Consider the following 20,546-nt stretch of genomic DNA (forward strand, 5'->3'; position numbering starts at 1 on the left):
CATTTATTAAGAACTTACTATATTCTGGGCATTGTGATTAGCAGAGGGTGTATAAATACAAGCTAAAAAGAAAGACATTCTCTGCCCTTGAGAAGTTTTCAAGAAATGGACAAGAAAATGCACAAAAGGGAGTTGTCAAGGCAGATTGGGGAAACAGGGAATGCACAACATTGCCTCAGCTATACTTACATATGATAAATTGGACAAATGGGATATATTTGTTCTTTGCAAATATCTAGGGTAAAGCAGGAGGCTGGGATGTGAACTGTCTCAATCTCAGAATGACAAAGGAATGACAAAGTCTGATAACAAAGGAATCCCCTATCTACAAGATGCTCAATGTTTTAATAATGTTTCTAATCCAGTACACAGACTCCAGAAAACTTGTTCCTTGGAGAGATTGTGGAATGGTTTGTGTTCTGGGCTGGACCTAAACTCAGGCTAGTTCCCTTGATTCTCTATTGAGAGAAAGCAAGACAGTTGTAACTCACTCAACAGTTAACATGAAAGAGATTTGTTTAGTCATAGCAGAAGGATATTCAACAAAGAGAGGCAATTAGGATAACTTGAGTTCAGCTAAACCAGAGATGCTCATCTTAATCCATCAGCAAAGCCTCAGAATATGTCCTCTTAGCTGGTCTGTATTTATAGAAGATGAGGAAGTGACATCATCAATCTTAAAGCCAACCACTTCTCTAGGAATGTCTAGATACCTCTCAAGGAAAAAAACTGATCTAACTTACATGAGTAAATAGGTTAGGATATTATTCCTATTGCAGTCTACATTCCCTGAAAGAAACAAAAATTAAAAATACTAAAAATTATGAACAAAGGTAGAAATTTCAAAGGAAATATATGGATGAACTACCATCAATCATAGAATTGGGGTGCTGGAATTATGAAGAATTTTGTCAGTCACTTTTCCTTCTGAAAATGTATTGCAAGATAGAATCTATATAGTTTTTGAGATGTACACTTGATCTTAGTCTATGATCTTAATCTTACATTGTTCTACAAGATTTGATAGGATAGAGCTATAACTTGGAACTTAATGGGTTCAAGGGCTAACAGTCTGTATTTCTCTAATAGCATTTATCATATCCTGTCTTGTGCAGTAGTTGTATATTTGTTTCTCGTATTGGATTATAAATTCTTAAGAGGCAGGTACTGTGTCTTTGTATCTACAATACTAGTATCAAATTTAAATAGAAATAAATTGCTCCAGCTGCATATTGACCACAAGTTAACATTATCTGTTATATTTTTATTTTACTTTAATTTCTTAATTATATTTTAATCAAATTCAGTCATGCCAGGGAGTTTTTCAGCCTTTGAGTTTCATACATTTGCATTAAGTACTTAGAATGATACTTTAGACAGAGCAAGCAGTGTGATATGTTAGAATTGAAATGAGAAGGTAAACATTTGAATTTATGGCTATTGTGTGAATAGAGATTTAACAGAAAATCTCCTTGAATATAATTTTTATCCTTTGTAAAATGAGAATTATTGTTAATAAAGTATTGTATAAACTATAAAGCACTATATAAATATAAGTGGTTCTTATTGTGGTAGGAACTCAGAAATGTTCATAGAATTGAATAAAGTCACTGGTGGTTGGTTTCAATAGTATGATGGGGCAATTCCAGGATGTAAGATATAAGTGGATATTGAGTAATAGGTGGGCTGTTGCCTTAAGAATTTGGGGGATGAAAGAAAATGAGAAATAGAATAATACCTTGAGAATATAGTGGAGTCTAAGAAAGAGTTTTTTAAATTTAGTTTAGTTTTGTTTTGCTTATTTTTTTTAACATCAAATCTAGACACATGCATAAGTATGGGGATGGGACCAGTGAAAAGAGCCAGATTATATGGCTATTATTGAGAATTAAAAAAATATATATTTAAAACTATTGGGGTATGTCATATTTGTCTTTCTTTTGGATTAAAAGCTCCTATGGACAGGATCTTGTCTTTTATCATCTTTGTAACCCAGTACCCTATTTAAATACATTGCATACTTTGAAACCCTGAAAATTTTCAGTAAATGAGTTTTTTTTTTTTATGAATTGAGTAACTGGTTTATATCTTTAAACTTTATGGAAATTGGCACATGCTAGTTGGTGGTGGTGACTTCATAAGCTTATAATTCCACTCTGCAGGGTGCTGATTAGGGTATTTTTGATGAATTCTCTTATGAACTTGGAAGTGTAAGATTGTCCTGTGTCGTTGCTTTAATAGAATCTATAGATTTAGAATTTGGAAGGGCTTCAAACAGGCCATTAAGTTAAGCACCTCATTTGACAGATGCAGAAACCAAAATCAGAAGTTAAATTATTTGTTCAGCTATTAAGAATCATCTTGACTTCAAATCCAATGCCCTAAAACATGGCTTATTTTTGCTTTAAGCATTTCAAGAATACAAGAATTCAAATCCCAAAACATTAACAGAGAAGGAAATATTTGTTGGGGTCTTATGAGGGAAATGTGTTTCTTAACCCTTCTAAGGTAGAAAGATTGATATATCCATTTCCTCAAAAGTCAATCTTTTACAAAATTTTCTCAAAGGTACCGTATTATAGATTTGGGAAGAGTGATAGGAAAGATAGACAGCAATGGATTAGCCCATTAGAAAAGGAACAAATACCCAGTCTAAAAAAGCAGACATTCCTTCCTTAGAAAAAGGGACCTTCAGGGCAGCTAGGTGGTACAGTGGATAGAGCAAGGGCCCTGGAGTCACACTTAATAATTAACTAGTTGTGTGGCCTTGGGCAAGCCACTTAACCCCATTGCCTTGCAAAATCCTAAAAAAAAAGGGGGGACCTTCTAGAATTCTTCCTTTTGACATGCAAGAAGCTGACTGAACTAGCCTTCTATTTAGATTCTAGGAACTGAATTGTATAGTACTTTAAAACTGGAAAAGAAAACCCAGAACATTTTAGGAATGTTTTATTGAAGTGACTAAAATAAATTGTTCATTTTATTTTATCATCTCCTCAGATGTTTGAAAAGAATATTAAAAGACTTGTTAGCCCCATCCATACAGAAGGTAGCTCAGAGCCATGATGGATTGGGATTCAGAAGTTCACTTAAGTATGAACATGATCATGAATAATTGTTAGACTCTCTTTACCCTAATTTTCTCATCTTTAAAATGAAGGGATTGGCTTAGGTGATTTCTAAAGTTGCTTTCAGTCTCTCAATCTGCAATACTATGTATGGTCTTAAATAGGATAAGGAATTAAAAACAACTTGAAATTGGTTATTTAGGATAGTGATGTCAAAGTCAAATAGAAACAGGGGTCACTAACCCATAAATAAGGATTCCTGGGGGCCATACCAATCTAGAAAAAACATTCATTAACATTATCTGTGTTAGGGAGGGGTTGCATTTTTATTTATTTCGTTAAATATTTTCAAATTACATTTTAATCTGGTTCATACAGCTCAGGAGGTATGTCATCAAGCTGTATATTTGACATCTTTGATGTAGGTGATTCTTCAGGTTCCAGCTTCAAATTGCTTGTACAAGAGTTGAGTATGAATAACAACTTTTTTTAGATAAAGTACTAGTTTACATGTTTATTATTCTTATCAGAGATGGAAATTTCAAGAAATTGTTTAGTTCACCTTCATCCTTGCATCCAGACATTGAAGGGCACATTGTTTGTCCTTGTTCATAGCTTCTGAGTATTTTTGAGCAATCTGATCTTGTCAGTCAGACATCTTAACACTGGTAAGATAGGTCAAATAGCTAAATTCATTTTGTTTTTCCAAGTTATTTTTTTCACAAATTAAAGGCCTAACAAAAACTTAAATTTCTCACTATAGGCATCATCTACCTTTTTGAATCCCTAGGCATAGCTTACTTAGACATAGTACTGAATCATGGTGATTCTTTAAGTGTGGTTCATGAAGCTTTTAGCATGTAGAACAGATTACTTTTAAAAGATATATGTTCTTATTTTTGTGAGTCCATGTTTACTGCAATGGTATTCCAAGATCTGGTTTTTACCTTAAGTGAACTACAGTCCCATCCCAATAACCATCCCAGGATGAATAGGAATATTTACTTCTATGGATTATCTGCCTCTTAAATCTATAAAAGAGTAGAGATAACTTTCTGAATAAGGATCTAGGAGTCAGATAAAGGTTATTCAATTTGTTATCTGAATGGAGTCATTTATTATTGCTCTCTTATTGTTCTAGCTATAAGAAAACCCATGAAACTCTGAGCCATGCAGGGCAGAAGGCGACTGCAGCTTTCAGCAACGTGGGCACAGCCATCAGCAAGAAGTTTGGAGACATGAGGTACTTCTAGATTGAATGAGCTTTAGCCTTGGCTCTTAAAAACACTGGGATTTTATGCACTCCACTATCAGCTTGTCTCTCTTTCCTAGATATGAAATGTTTGACAGTAGTCACTGCTACTAAGTGAGAGTGTTTATTCCCTGAGCAGCTACTACCTTAGGCAAAGTGTAGTAAGCCAAATGACAGAGGAGTTCTTTTCCATATCACAAATCCTAATGGAAACCGGAGACATTCTAGACATTTGTAATCACTATTATTGAGAGTGAAATAGGAGGAATTTCCTGTTCAGACACCACACACTAGGAGAAGCTTAATTACTATAATCTTAACATTGAAAACTAAACGTTGATTTTATTGAAATGGAATCTACTTGGAAAGCTGCAGCCTGTGTAGCAGCCTAACCTTTAACTGATAAATCCTACCACATCTGGGCAGGGCTGCCCAATCATGTTGAAAATAATCTGTTGATTCTTAGTAGTGAAAATGAGTCAGAACTAGTTCCAGCAAAGCAAGCCCCTTCATACTTTGATTCTTCAGTGAAGGTGTTTCCTTTGATGTAAAAGTACTGTGGAAAAGTTCTTCAGTGAAAGCAATATATTGTTGTGTGTGTGTAATGTCTGTGTACATTTACATAATGCCCTGAACTGCACCATTCATTTTTTTAAAAAATCATACCCTAATGAGAGAGGCAACATAACATAATGGATAGTTCTGGGCTTGGAATCTGGAAAACTTAAGTTCAAATCTTGCCTCAGATACTTCCAACTGAGTGACCATAGACCAGTCATTTAACTTCTGAATCTCAGGCTCTTTCCTAAGAATATAAATTACAGAAGAGCTGTGAACTACACTAGTAGAGGCATTCTGTGCACCAAAAGTTCCCATACTGATGAAATCACAGACTGATTACAGATTTAGATTTAGAGCTTAGAAGGGGCCTCTCAGGTCACCTACCTCTACCTTCCCAAATCATACAGATAAGGAAGCAGCCTGTCAATCAATAAGCATTTATTAAGTAACTCCTTTGGGTCAGACACTGCTTGGTCCTGGGGAGATAGAGACAAAAATAAAATAGACCCTACTTCTACAAGAAATTTCCCTTTTTTGTTTGATAACTACATATGTATTGTGTGTATGTGTGCCTTTATGTGTCTCCTGCGGATAGATAGGAGGGCAGTAAGAGGGGATCAAGTTAGGATGGGGACTCTGAGAGAGAAGAGTTGAATCTACCCAAGACTTTAAAGAAGGGACAAACCTTTTCTTAGTTCTCTTTTCAAAAGTTGATCTTTTCTTAGAAGCCATTCAACCTCTTTCTAATCAATATATATGTGACTATACAAATGCATACGTGGGCAGCTAGGTGGGTACAGTGGATAGAAAACCAGCCCTGGGGTAAGGAGGACCTAGTTCAAAGCCTCAGACACTCAACACTTACTAGCTGTATGACCTTGGGCAAGTCAGTTAACCCTGATTGCTTTGCATCCAGGGCCATCTCTAGTCATCCTGATTCATATCTGGCCACTGGACTCAGAAGGCTCTGGAGGAGAGAGTGAGACTGGTGATTAGCACATTACCTCCTCACTCAGATCCAAAACATACATGTCATGGCATCAACCTCCCTAAGGTCGTCTTCGAGAACACAGGATAGACATCAAGATGAAACTCATAATTCCAAGCACCATGATAAGTGAAGAATATTTAAGAAAAACCTAATCCATTTACTTTGTTGCTTTTAGGATTGTAAGAGTAAATAGCAAATGGAACCAAGTTCTTATTTATTGACCCCTTAAATAAGAGACCAAAGAAAAGTTGCATGCAATGATTTCTCTCAATACTGTATCTAAATATGCTATTTCTTACATCCACTCTTTTCATTTTGCTTCTCCTGCTACAGATCCCATTCCATTGGGTAAGCTTTATTGTTGTTATACTGGGCTTTGCTTTACTCCTCAGAAGTGAATGGAATATATGAATGGTTTAAAGCAAAACATCAATGAAAACTTCAAAATGAATTTGATGTATTTTAAAGCCTATTATGTAACTGCTGGTATGAAAGTTAAAATTTAAGATGTTTTTCTTCCTTTTCCTAAACTGATGCATGCCTCTTGCTACTTCTTTATAAACATTTTCTATCCCAACTTTTTTTCCCCCCCAACTTATCATGATATGGTATACTTGTAATTTTAAGGTTAACAATTCATGGTTTTTCTTATCTTGTATATATTTTCTTTTGGAAAAGAAACTTTCCTGAATTTGAGGAATTTGAGTTTAATATTCCTAGCATCTGCTATGAAGTGAAGCATCTTCTCTGTTTACATTTTCATACTTTATGAGAAAATATTTTTCCTACGGTTTGTAAAAATATATATGTATATGTGTATATAAATATTTATATATAATTTTTAATGTAAACAATGAGTATCCCTTGTATTAAGGTTTTGCTTTATACCTTTCAGTTATCTGCTGCATTATTGATTTCCTTGAATGACAAGTTAGGGAATAGTTAACAAGATGCAAAGAGTCTTAGGAAAGCTGAAGACAGCACAATGAAAAAGTATTATTGAAAATATGTTAGTCTAGGTAACTGAAAGGAAATAAAAGATATTCTGGGAAAAGAATAGGATACTTTCAAAAAAATACTTTTTTGCCTTGAGTTATCTCAAAGGATGGGACAAGAGTCCTTAAAAAAAAAATTACCTGGAAAGTCTAAACCAAATATTTGAAGAGAAAGATGAATGATGCCTGTTCTACATATAGAGATAAGGATAGAGCTCCATGAGATGAGAGTTTTACATCACTAAATGTAAGTACAGAAAGACTAGAATTTGCTTCACCCACTTAGTAGAATACTTAGAAAGTTGTTTCTACTAAGGGTAGAAAACTGACCAAAAAGTAACACTTAATGACCAACAGGGAAATCTTCAGTTTTTCTTCATGAAAAGATAATAGTTCTAATTCTAATAATAGCTAGCATTTAGAAAGCACTTTTAAGATTTGCTAAGTATTTTGTCATTAGATCCTCACAACTATCCTTGTGAAATAGATGACTATTGTTATCTCCATTTTACAAATGAAGAAATGGAAGTAATTTAGCTAAAATGTGTCTGAAGCAGAATTTATATTTGGGTGCTAATCCAGTTTTCTGCTATACCCCTGGAATAAATGTTCCAGTGTTGGGTTATCCTCTGGGCTCAGTGGGTATGTACTCAAAGGGCCCATGGAGTTAGTGGAACTTAAAGTAGCTAGCCTGCATTCCAAGTTGGAGAATTTTCCCTTCTATGGCTGCAGCATATGGAAATTAAGGAGCTTCTCCATCCCCATTCTGGAACCTGAATCCTTTAACATGAGATCTCAGGAGGGACTGATGTATTTAAGGGGTGGTTGTATTATCAATGAGAAAAATGAAAAAGAAATAATAGGATAGGAATCCATATCCTCCCATTTACATAATTCCTTATTCTGCGAACTTTCAGAGAACCAGGTGAACCTTGGGGATGAAAGGCAGACAAGGAGTCTCCAAGGGTCTTAATTGCTGTAGCCAATCTTCAATGATATTCCTTTAAAAGGCAGATAAGAGTGTCCTAGCCCATGTATATTAGTAATTGCCCTTAGATATTTTATCAGATAGTCTCAAGATTGTGATAACACAAGTTTTGACATTCATAGAAAGAGAGCTGGCCATTTGTCATTTAGTAAGCACTTATTATGAGCCATACACTTTGTAAAGTACTAGAGATAACAAAGCTAGGCAAAATGTATAGTCCCTCCCCTTCACCTTCTAGTGGGGCAGAGAACATATGGAGAGTTAAGTGGGGATAGCTTTGTATCTAGATCCCTGTAATGTGTGAAATATGTGAATACTGATTGTACCTTTTTTCTTTCTCCTGGCTAAGGAGCACATTGTCCCGGCTTTGAAGCCAGTGAGACCGAGGAAGCAAGGGAACTGGTCTCCTTTTTTCATCCCTCTCTTTCCTAGGAAAAACACAAAGTTGGACTTGAAAGGTTTACTTTGGCAAGTAAACCTACCTGGGAGGAACCCGAGATGTATAGTTTTGTCCATAGCAGTCTGGATAGATAAACCAGTCTATTCAAGAGTAAAAGAGCATGCTACCATCCTTTACTATCTATTCAATTTGTCACCTTTACAAATGGACCCAAATACACATAGGGCTCAGTAAAAACTCTGTCTTGATGGTGGGTTGGCAAAGTGCATTTGCATGTATCTGAAAATACAAAGTGAATTGTTAGAGAGTATTCTGTACTTATTGTAACGTTTTCTTTTTTCTCCTCATCTGCTTTCTCACTGAAGTTACTCTATCCGTCATTCCATAAGTATGCCTGCTATGAGGTAATGTGCTTAAGATATTTTTATATGTCATTGTAAATGTGTATAGAGTTATTGTTTGGTCAGTGTTTGTTTTATTTCCCTCTTTTGTGCAAGCCAATAATAATAATAACCTGATTTTCTAATCTTGTTTCCAATATTCTTTAGCAGCCAAGGGAAAGTGGGTTGAAAAGTATCAACGAATCAACAAGAATTTATTAAGCTCTTCTTCCAATTGTGTTAGGAATATAGAGAAAAGAACGACATAGTTTCTGCCTTCAAGGAACCTTAGGTTTTACACATATCAGATAAATAAAATGCAAAGTAGGGGTAGGGTGTGATGGCAGCAAAGAAGAAAATCCAAAGTAGTTCTAGGAAGATTTAGTAGGAAAGAAAAGCTTTTAGCTGAGGAAAAACTAGAAGTGGTTTTGAAACCACCATCAGAATACAGGAGAAGAAGGCAGAGGTAAGGTGGGAATGAGTGCATTACAAGTCCATCTGGATGAAAGCTCAACCCAGAGAAGAGAGAAGACTTTTTTCCTAAAGAAGACTCCCCAAACTGGGTATTATCAAGAGTTTAAAGTGTCAAGTTGACATAAAGTATTGATTGGCATATCCATTTCAAAATGAAAATGGTTAAAGTGATTACAAAGTTGTGAAGATACTCATTTTCAGTTCCATGACCCAGTGATTCAATTTGGTGAAATCAAATGAAACAGAAGTATCTGATTAAATAATTTCCTTCATGTTTTTCAGCTTGTACAGAAAGGTATCTTAATTAGGGAATTTTCTCTCTTGTGATGTCTGATGTAGGCTCACATTACTTGAGGCTATACAGTTTATTTGGTTGTTTAGGGAATATAGTAGGATCATTCAATTGGCCAACTTGGTGAAGGACAGAGCACAGATTCAAGTTTGCCATCAAGTCTACCAATTAGCCTTTCCTAGTGTTCATACACTCAGATTGATTTCTCTACCCTGTGTCATAAGAGGCTCAAGCCCCTTTTCTTGCTGTTTCAGTAGCCAACAAAAGTTTTATTGAAAAGAAAATGTTATTCTTTATAGCAATCTCTGCAATACCAAAATAATTTTTAGAAAAAACATTTTCTTCTTAATTTCCCCTTTAGTTACCCTTTACTGCCCTGTTTTTTAATACCATATTATGTGGGGAAAACTTCACCAATTTACATCTTAAACTTCTGCCCCCAAATCCTCAGTTTTGTGGGTTGTTCCTACTACCTTAGTTTTTCCTTCTATAGGAAAGGGAATATAAAATATAATCACAACTAATTATAATATTCATTGTGCCATTTTAAAGCTTATTTTTAGCAGTTAAATAGAAAAAGACAGAAATGTTGATTTTGAAAATAAATTGTTTTTATCTCTTTACAATAAATGGATTACTAAGCAGTGCATCCAGTCTAGTTGGCACACATTTCATAACCACATTTTATATTACCAAATGGCATAACCTCTTATGAATTAACTATTAAAGGGATGTGATACTTATGTGCATGTGGAGAAAAACAACAAAAATAATAGCTACCATTTATATGACTCTTCAAGGTTTGCAAAATATCTCAAAGATAGGGTCCTCACAACAATCACCATTTTACAGAACTGAGTCTAAGAGAGGTTAAGTGATTTGCCTGGTGTCGCAGAGCTAGTAAGGGAAAATTGAAACTTGGGACTTCCAGTCTCCCAAGACCCAAGAATCCATTATGCTAACTAGCTACCACAGTGCAATTCATATGAGCTAGCTTCAAGCATTCTGATTATTGAAAGGAGAGAGATCTCTTGAAATTTGAAATTAGGATAGCTGATTTTTAAAATCCTTGAGAGGAGGTGACAGCTTTTAGCATTGTAAATTGAGGGCTGGTCTGGGTGCCTGGAAAATGGAAGACCCAGGTTCAAACACTGTGACCTTGGACAGGTCACTTCACCTTTCACTTCCCCAGGATGTTAGTTCTCTAATAATACTCTTACCCAAGTGAGTGGAGGGAGTTTCTACACTGAATCTTTTCTATACTGATGAAATCAGAAGCCTAGACAAAACCAAATTAAATAAAAATCAGTTATGGCCTATCACTGGACAATTAGTATATTTCATTTTAAAGAATCAGAGCATCACTTTCTAGCAATAGTCCAAACAACTATCTCAAGAAAGACTGATCAATTGCTTAAGCATTAGAAAAGGGAAGCTTTTGTGATCCTCTTTTTCCTGAGCTAGTCTAACATTTCTTTAAAGGGATGAATATCCTAGTTTTTTTTTTTCAGTTGAGAAGATTTGAATGAGGTTATTTTCCATTTATTATTCTTTTTGCTGCATGATCAAAAGTATGGTGGGGCTAACAATCTCTATTGTTAGAAAAAGTTTGAATTAGGATTTGTGGTTTTGGCCCTTTTACTCCTAGGAAGCTATTTAGGTTGCTGCATGGCATAGCTACCATCATAATATTGCAAATGTAATTTAAATTATTTTACAGTTTAGTGCCTCCCTAGGTTGATTAGTTTTAAAAGATGCTCATCATCTCCTACTCTCTGGATGTCTTTAGTGTGCTTGGGAGTTGCAGGAGCACAAGGTACCTTTATTCCATAGCTAATGCTGGTTGGTAGATTGACAAGCAGTTTCTCCTCTGCACCTCCAGTGTTTACTAATAAAAGCAGCAAATCATCACCGAGCACAGTTGCTAAGACAACTTGATGTGTGGAGCTCACTTCTCTCTCTCTCTCTCTCTCTCTCTCTCTCTCTCTCTCTCTCTTTTATTATTATGTTTTAGGAATTCTCCTACTTTCAAATCATTTGAGGAGAGGGTTGAGACAACTGTCACAAGTCTTAAGGTACAGATTAAGAGCTAAATCATGGGAATGACTCTCTTAGGTGGGAAAAGCTCAGTCACAGATACCCACTCATGCCAAAGCAGGCAATCACCCTAGACTGTACCAGGTGGGATGCCATGCAACATAAGATAAGGCAGCCCCAGCTCAGATCTTGTTTCTTGAATGGACAGGTAATGTTAATATGGATCAGCACCAATGAGTTCTTGAAGTATTGTTCTGAGTGAGACACTGAGTGCCAGACTCTCCATTTGAGTGGAGTTATTGTCTTTCACTCTTGACTTCCACTTCTTTCCCTTAGCGTACAGTCCCAAGCATGTCCCATACAACAAGTGAATGTTTGAATACAGAAATAGGACAAAAGAAATAGAGATGTAGATTTTGGAAATCTGAACTAGAGGGGACATCTTAAAGCTCTTTTTCTAGTGTAATGATTAATGAAAAGGTGCTAGCTAGTGGCTGCTGTGTGTCCCCATTCCCTCAGGTGCACATATTTAACTAATAACTGATCAAGTTATGGACAAGGTGGTAGAAGAATGTAACTAGAACTGATGTTCTCTTGTAATGTTGACTAAATTCAGCCCAGAAAGCCAAGTGCAATGTCTGGTATGTTTGAGTGTAGATGCATTAACCCATTTTGCAGAACAAAAAAAAAGAAAACAAGATAACTTTTCCCTTAGAAAAATATGCCTGAACTCTTTTTCAAGATGACCTAAATATAACATATAAACAATTGTATGCATATATCTTACATATCTTTATTATGTTACTTTTTTTAGGAGTCTTAGTACCCCTCTGCTTTAGCAAAAACCTTGTGTCCTCTTTTAAATAATGAAATAAATTCTATACCCATGAGAAAAAATAAATTGTAATAGGTGATATAGGTGTTTACTAATTATTCCCTATCTCCCTTAAGAACTTCTCATACCATCTTGGCTTACAGTATGCCCCAGGCTGAGTAGTCCTGCTTTATATAAATGCTTTCCTCACAACAATCCCAAATGACTTATCCACTGTGAAAAGTCAGAACTGACACTCAAATCAAGGTTTTTCAACTCCAAACTGTTTTTTCCCCCACCTTTGTCACAATGTGTGGCATTTAATTAATAATTTAATAAAAATAAATAGAAAGGGTAAAAAGCCTTTGAAGTCTGCCATGCTAGTTATGTTATCATGGGTAAATCTCTTTAATTCTTAGTTGCACCAGTTTCTAAGACTGAAAGCAACAGAATTTGTGTTAGTAGAAGTGATTTCCACACCCAGTAGTTCCCTGATGAATTGCAAATCCAGAAACATGTACTCTCACTCTTACTCTAAGGCCATTTATATAATATATTCTAGTTGTTAATGTGATGCATCTCACAATTAAAGAAAAACATTATGTTTCTGGTCATTTGTCAGTTTTATACTTGAGCTTTCAGTCATTTGAGAGATTGTTAATTTAGGATCGTAATTTTTTGATACATTTTCCTTCACAAAGGAGCTTATTATTATTATTATTATTATTATTATTCTGAAAGGCCTTTTTCCATTGGTCTGTTTTGCACCTTTTTCCTATATAAGCATATAAGGTCCAAGAATGATATCAACATTAAATCTTAATCCTTTTTACCAGCAAAATCATTGGCATTATGCTTGTTTCCCCTCTCTAGTAGTCATCCCCATGATCATAATGAACCACCTAGCCAGACACCTTAAGATCTAGTACATTGCCTAGGTCTTATTCAAATTAAGAGAGGAGTTTTCCTTCAGTTTTGACTTCACTTCATAGTCTTCTATTACTGTAGTAGTAATTTCAACTTCTAGCTGAACCAAAGGCTGAGGGAACCAGAAAATCAATTTTTCAGACATTTGATCAATATCTTAGGTATTCCCAAGCAAAGAGGTTTCACATACTGGTACTGAAGTTCTGATACAGGAGAAGTTGAATTTTTTAGCTTTCCATTATGAAGAAGCAAAAGAAGATGGTTCTATTTTCATTTGCTATTGGGATTGCTGGGAACTTTCCTGTGCTCCTAAATAGAGATAAATTAATAGCATTCTCACTGCCATTTACAGAAGTAACCTTGAAGATATATCTAGCCCATCTTCTACTTTCAGGTAGACCTATAGCTGACTCATTCTGTCTTTTAATAAGGAAACCTTTGTGGAAAATAAATTCTATAACTGCCCTACCCTCTTAGTCTTTTACAAGCTTTGTATCTAACACTGTCTCCTTGTATCTTTTTAATCTCGATGCAATCAAAGGAAAATAGTTGATAATCATTCTCTAATAACTAATTTCACATATTTAACTAATTTCATATATTTGATTACAAAAGTCATTTTCTTTCCTTCCCTCTCCCCCCAAATAAAGTTATGGCTATTTTCCATATTTAATCATCTTTGTTTCTCCAAGCCTCCTTCAAGAATGCCACATCTCAGGGGCGGCTAGGTGGTACAGTGGATAAAGCACCAGCCCTGGAGTCAGGAGTACCTGAGTTCCAATCTGGCCTCAGACACTTAATAATTACCTAGCTGTGTGGCCTTGGGCAAGCCACTTAACCCCATTTGCCTTGCAAAAAACCAACAACAACAACAAAAACTAAAAGAATGCCACATCCCTCTTATAAGTCTGCAGGGATAGGCTTGTGCATCAATCCACTGATGCTCTACTATGTTCTTATTCATACATCTTCACTTGATATTCTTTTTAAAAACGCCCACCATATTACAGACATTTGGCTTGTGTTGTGCCTACCTTTGCTGTCCTTTCTGAGACTGTCATTTGATAAATGGCATTTACACAATCGTCTTTCCTCTCCAAGTTGATTTTGTTTCTTCCAAACAACTCTCTGATTCATCAGTGTCATTGAAAATTCAGTTCCTGTCCTTGCAGAGAACCATTTTATCCTACTCCAACTGGAGGTCATCTGTAAAAGTTATGAGAATGCTTTCTATTTCATCTTTCAGATCACTGGGAAAATGTTAGACACAGACCAGGTCCTGTGAAATTGTATTCCTTAGGGTTGTCCCAGGTGTACTGTGAATCATTTATTGATAAATATGGCTTTTGTAGCAGTTTTACACCCACCTAAAGACCCTACTATCTCACTTTAATGATGAATTTGTCCTATGGACAGAAGAAATGAAGTATTTCAAATAGGCAGGAATTGAAAATCTTAATAAAACAACCCAAAGAAAGTGATTATTACATTGCCATGTTTTATCAGTTCTTTTTGTCTTTTATAAAAGATTAGTTTACCTTTCTTGGTAAATACAATGACATTTTATGCAAAGGACTTTGGTAAGCATCAGAGCAGGATGCCAGAATAATATTCTTACTTGCAGAAAGTTTTATATTCTTGTTCCTCTTGTCTATTTCACATCCCCTTATTCTTGGGGCGCTATGCCTGAATTACTCAAGTTCATCATAGCCTTAGTTTGAGCCATCTTATAACTAAATTCGGCAAAAGAATGAACTTTGTAAAATTTCCTTTTCTTAGGGGCCTCATGACTGATTGGCCTTACAAAATGAACTCTCATCCTTACATAATGGACTCTTGTCCTTTCTGTTGTCTGGGCTTTAGGGAACAAAACTGAGGGAAAGATGGAGAAAAATATACAGAATCAAACAACAAAGACAAAAAAAATCACCATCAATCTGGTCATAATATTATTTGTTGATTCATCCTGTGTAAGAGAATTAAATTGAAACTCGAGTGGCAGCTAATAAGAAAAGAAAGGAGTTACTTGGTTGGACAATAAGGCTACTACTCTCATCTCCTCTTGGGGAGAAGGAACAGTGAAAAACACCAAGGGGAAGGTAATCTTAGGCTTCAGTAAAAAAAAGTGCAGCAGAGGGAGGAATAGGACCTCCTACTCCCCTAATATAACATGGTGGCAAGATAATTAGATCTAATAGATACAGAACTGAGAGATATTCTATAAAAGATTTTTTGACAGAATGTACTGGATCTTGCCTTTTGAATCAGCACAAACAGATCCAAAGTTATTAAAGGGAGGAAGGAAAGCTCAGCAAGCACAGCTTTTTAGCATGAAGTGTTTTTCCCTTATTTGCTAATGGCTACAGGAATACCAGGGCCCACTATGAAATGCTATTATACTTTGTGAATGTGTCAACCCCTTTGAGACACACATTAAGTCTTTAGGGGCATAAAATTGCATACTAATTTTATTCTGTTCTAAATGACAGCCTATTGACTTATGATGCCTTTATAAATTTGGTTTTCAGCTGATGCATTTATAAATTTAAAAGTTGTTAAAAACATGTCCTTTTTAATCCCCTTTAACCAGAATTATTTTTTTTTTAACATATTATATGTACTTGACATAAGGGTCCAAGGAAACTTGAGATTCATAGACAACTTTAAGTCAAGAAGCTCTTAATACAACTCAACTCTTTTACTGCATTTTAATATTTTTCTATTTTCTAAGCCATAAAAACTCCACTGTTCTTGACTGATAACTTGGGGGGAAAAAAAGCAAAGGCAGAAGTCTTTTTGCTTTCTGCCTTGGGCTTGGGGAAGGGTGGTGGATTTATGTAGGTCTCATAAATGAGCAAACAGATAAAATAAATAGATGGGTTTGAAAAGCCACCCAGAAGGCTGTGTGTGGGGGAAATCCAGTATTGTAAGTGTTTAGTACCTCTGGCCCACATACACAAGATATTTTTTGAGTAAGTACAGGTTCAAGCCTGCAGTTAACTTGTTATAAAATTGCAAAATAGTAGGGAGGGAGAAAATATGAAGTTCACTTAAATTGGGAAGTGAAAAGGTTGTAAACCTGATGTTTTGGAAGTGAAATGGTTGTAAATCTGATGTTTTGGAAGAAGAGCCTGGGAAGTGGAACCTAAGATGGTGAGAGAAAGTCCTTTATGTTACACCCCCCCCCCCCCTTATCTTGGTCTTTGACCTCATCTCTTCCCATTTTCCTTTGAAAGCCTATAATTAAATATTTTCAGTCAAATGAAGCTGGAAAACCCACCTCCTAAAATACACATGTTCTGTTAGACAGAACTTGTTGCTAGATCCTGTGAAAGGAAGGAAGGAAAGAAGCATGTTGATAAAATGAAATAGGAACTGTTGCCTACCTTGATTTCCCCATCCCTTCCTTTTCTTTTTCAGACGAAAGTAGGAGGTGTCCCCAGTGGAGGGAATTTTGAAGAAGTGCTCAGTTCCACGGCCCATGCGAGTGCTCAGAGTGCTGCGGCAATTCCTCGGGTGTCTGAGAAAGAAGGGGAGCTTCGGTGCTGAGGCCCCAGGGGGCCAAGCACACCCCGTAGCCGCCGTTCTGCCCTGCCTGTGCTTCGTGTTCTGTCACTTTCTCACAGCCTCTCAACAATGTTGTATTTTTGAAAAAAAATTCATCCATATTTGTAATTCAAAATGAACCATTTAGTTATTGTGGATACTACAAGAAGCATGCCCTGAACATCACAGGATGCTCAGAATGTGCTAAATTTCTCCAAGTAGCAGACATGCAAGTGGCCAGAGCACCTCATTCATTCATAGTGCTACCCTTTTTGTCCCCTTGGTTTGCTTTGCTTTCCCTTAGGCTTGGCTCTCATTTTGGCATGTGTGTGTTTGTTCCTTGCTGTGTGTGTGTCCTCAAAATCCTATGGCACAACTCTTTCATTTTTTTTTTCTGGTACAATCCAGGAAAAGTGGAACTGTCCACCCAGCTACTTGTACCCTCCTAACCCTAGCACATGTGTAAAACTGTATCTGGTTGTTTAAGGGATTAGCAAAATGATTTTGAAAAGTAGAAGGCTTTTTTTTAATTTTTAAAAGTATATTAAAAGTAAAGAGAGTATACAATTATCTTGGGAAATTTTATTTCTAGGGTTTTTTTTGTCCATTTCCATTCCTGAGCATGATAAAAGATGAACATATATATATATATATATATATATATATACATATATATATATATACACACATACATATATATACATATATATACACACACACACACACACAAATATATATATACATACATACATACACACACTATGACTTTAGTCACCCTGAACCATATAGAATAATGCAATTCTGAAATATTCTCCCATCTACTTATTCAGATCAAAGGGCAGCTGTTTCACTTCAACATTGACTATTTTCCATTGGGGGAAATAGAGGATATATAGTTCTATGACCTCTTGATCCCAATAGTATGAAATTAAAATAATTGCGTCAGAATCATTTCCTAGAATAAATTAAAAGCCTTCTAATGACTGTCATTTAAACACTTTACTTTTGTCCCTCTCTAATGGAAGATATATATTTTACTACTACCTTAAGAGCACAGGATATTTAAAATTTTCCAGTTCAGAAAAACTATATTAAAAATATTAAAAGTTTACTGATTGATGAATTTTTTTTCATTTATTGCTAATTACATCTGAATACATAATATTCTATGAAATAAAATCAATGATTGTTAACATGTAATAAAAATCAGGTTGTTTGAGGTATATACATCTCTGTGACTTGTACTTTGCCATAAGGATTTAGGGCCACAGCCCTAAACCAGACCAGATGTGTATTGTATACCCAAGGACACTGCTAAGAGGAACATCCATATTTTTCCTGTTTGAGTCCTTTCAGCCTATTGGTTCTAACTTCAAGCTTCTTAACTTAGTGTTTTCTATGAAAGGATAGGAAAATTCATGTTTTCATATCAAATCAACAAAATGTCATTAATTTGGCTTTTTAATTATTTCTGCCAGGGCAGGGCCTAAGATTTTTCTTTACACTATCAACAAGATTTCAGGAGTTCTTAACCTACTTAGGGGGATGAATTGTTTATAAGGACACTAGAATATTAAATATTCCTAATTCATTCAACATCAATTAAGCACTGTAGCTGTGCAAGCCACTAAACAAACTGCTGAGAAACTTAGTCTCTATGGATGGTAACCAATTAAAATCCACTATTCATTAAAGTAGGATCTCTTCTCAAGCTACATAGTTAACTGTTACTCTGAATCCCATTATTTATTTCAGTAATAAAGAACCATTGTTTCTTAGACACCCTGTAATGCAGAATTTTCACTGAATTCTTCCCTCCAATTAGTGAGGCTTTGCTATACTAAGCAACATATGTTTTGTTGACCTTTAGCCAGAATCTTTGAGCTCCCCAAATTGTATTTACATTTTGATAACAATTTAGCCTTAAAAAAATCAGACCAGTTGCTTGTCAAGATTATAAATTTCCTGTCCTTAGTCTCTAGTCTCAAGGCCTGCCTCCTATTCTGAGCTTCATCTGCATGTTTATTATTGGGTTCTTCACTCCATACATAGGTTTTCTTGAAATACACACATACATACATACATACATATATATATATATATGTATGAGTATATATATATTTTTAAATGTATTTTTCATGTTTACCTTTAGAATGTTATATGGAAATTAAGCCTTTTGAAAATATGAAAGGCTAACGTCCATCTAGCCACAAGCCTCACTTTTACTAAAAATTGAAATTACAATTTAATATTTTATATACAGAGATACCCTTTTAAATAGCTTCAGATGAAGCTTAAACCTTAAACCAACACTCCAAAAGCAGACACCAATTTTTAAAAAGACAACTCTTGCAGGAGAAAATATTAGTCTCAAAAGTTAGGTTTCAATTATTTGCCCCATCAAAATTGAGTTTTGCCTGAAAAGCAATTAGTATTGGAACTGAATTGTGTGTCCCCCTATAAATTTAGTCCAGAATCATTAAAAGTGTAATGACCTGCACATTTATTAGAGGCATTCTGACATACTGCACTGTTCACAACAGTTAAAATCAAAAGTGTTTGTATCCTAAGATGCTTTTATTTCTTTAGTCTTTATAGTTTCAAAATTTTTAAAGTTCTCAAGTTCAGTTGCACTAAGGTGGATAAATATGGCAAACTGTAAGTCACATAAATACCTACATTCTGGAATTTGAATCTGAGGATGATAATGGTGAAGGGAAAGTAGTGGTGAAGGTCATGTGATTAGACTTTTATGTCAAATCATTTCTGCCAAACTTAAATGTTCAAGTAAAATTTCTAAACTCTAATTAAAATGTCAATCAAAATTTTCAACGACTGGTCTTTTTTTTTCCTTAATTACCTAAGATATATAAATGGCAAAATGCTAGTCTATTCATAATTCATACAGTACTTTAAGATTTAAGCAGAAACACTTTCCTCACAACAACCCTTATGTGCTATTCAGGGGCATTCTCTGAAAAGCACATATTTATCCCCATTTTGTAAATGAACAAAATGAGACTCAAGAGTTTGAAGTGTGATATGTTCAAAACTCAGTGAGATCAAACTGTCCAATAAAATGACTGTTTAGCCTAGCATGGAAAGCAAAGTCACTTTTGAATTTGCCCTAAATGACAGGTATAAGGAAAGAACACCGTATTTGAAGTTAGGGGGGCCTAGTTTCTTGGCTACTGCCCATATAACTTCGGGGAAGTTCCTTAATCTCTCTGGTCTTCAGCTTCCTTGTAAAATTGTTAGACTAAATGTTTTTAGAGGAGATCAGGTCCAGTTATAAATTTACGATCCTGTGTGTGAATATTATAAGAGCTTATATTTACATAACCTGTATAGTTAACAAAGTACTCTTCTTCAAGACATCATTGGTCATCATTGGCTATGGATGGAGCACTGACCCTGGAGTCAGGAAGACCTGAGTTCAGATAATACTTACTAGCTGTGTGACCTTGGACAAGTCACTTAACCCCACTGCCTTGTCAAAACTAAAAAAGAATTATAACATTGGCCATAGAATTGACCAGATTTAAAGCTGGAAGAGAGTTATGGTTACTTTTCCATTTCATTTGATTACTGAGGACTTTGTAAATTAAGTGACTTGCCCAATATGGTCCACAGGACTGTAAGCGACAGAAGTGGTATTTGAAAGCATTTCCTCTTGGTGCAGATATTGTCATCAAGTTACAGATTAGGAAACTAAGGCAAGTAGACAAATCAACCAACCAGCATTTATTGTCTGTCTACTTAGTGAGCCAAGAACTGTGCTAACCACTCGAAATACAAAGGGGAAAAATAGAAGAACCCTA

The 20,546-nt window shown here is 35.4% G+C and overlaps 1 protein-coding gene and 1 long non-coding RNA gene across 9 annotated transcripts in view; one reads left to right on the forward strand and one right to left on the reverse strand.

Annotated features, from left to right (window-relative positions):
* TPD52L1 (TPD52 like 1) overlaps nt 1-19,557 on the forward strand; it is a 158,634-nt gene extending 139,077 nt beyond the window's left edge. For 5 of the 8 annotated variants that reach the window (XM_074187498.1, XM_074187503.1, XM_074187499.1 and 2 more), the window contains 4 exons: nt 4,210-4,311; nt 8,621-8,659; nt 11,416-11,476; nt 16,600-19,557. In XM_074187498.1, the coding sequence (XP_074043599.1) occupies nt 4,210-4,311; nt 8,621-8,659; nt 11,416-11,476; nt 16,600-16,728 (331 nt within the window). In that variant the 3' untranslated portion in view covers nt 16,729-19,557. The remainder of the gene's footprint in view (nt 1-4,209; nt 4,312-8,620; nt 8,660-11,415; nt 11,477-16,599) is intronic. The other 3 variants (XM_074187501.1, XM_074187504.1, XM_074187505.1) reach the window with 3 other exon arrangements.
* LOC141487917 (uncharacterized) lies at nt 6,366-17,377 on the reverse strand. Its single transcript, XR_012468545.1, has 2 exons — nt 16,566-17,377; nt 6,366-14,385 (listed from the first exon to the last, which is right to left on the reverse strand). It is a non-coding gene; the product is annotated as an uncharacterized LOC141487917 (long non-coding RNA).
* Nucleotides 19,558-20,546: the final 989 nt, after the last annotated feature.

The sequence above is a fragment of the Macrotis lagotis genome, chromosome 5, assembly GCF_037893015.1.
Source record: "Macrotis lagotis isolate mMagLag1 chromosome 5, bilby.v1.9.chrom.fasta, whole genome shotgun sequence".
NCBI classification, from domain to species: domain Eukaryota; kingdom Metazoa; phylum Chordata; class Mammalia; order Peramelemorphia; family Peramelidae; genus Macrotis; species Macrotis lagotis.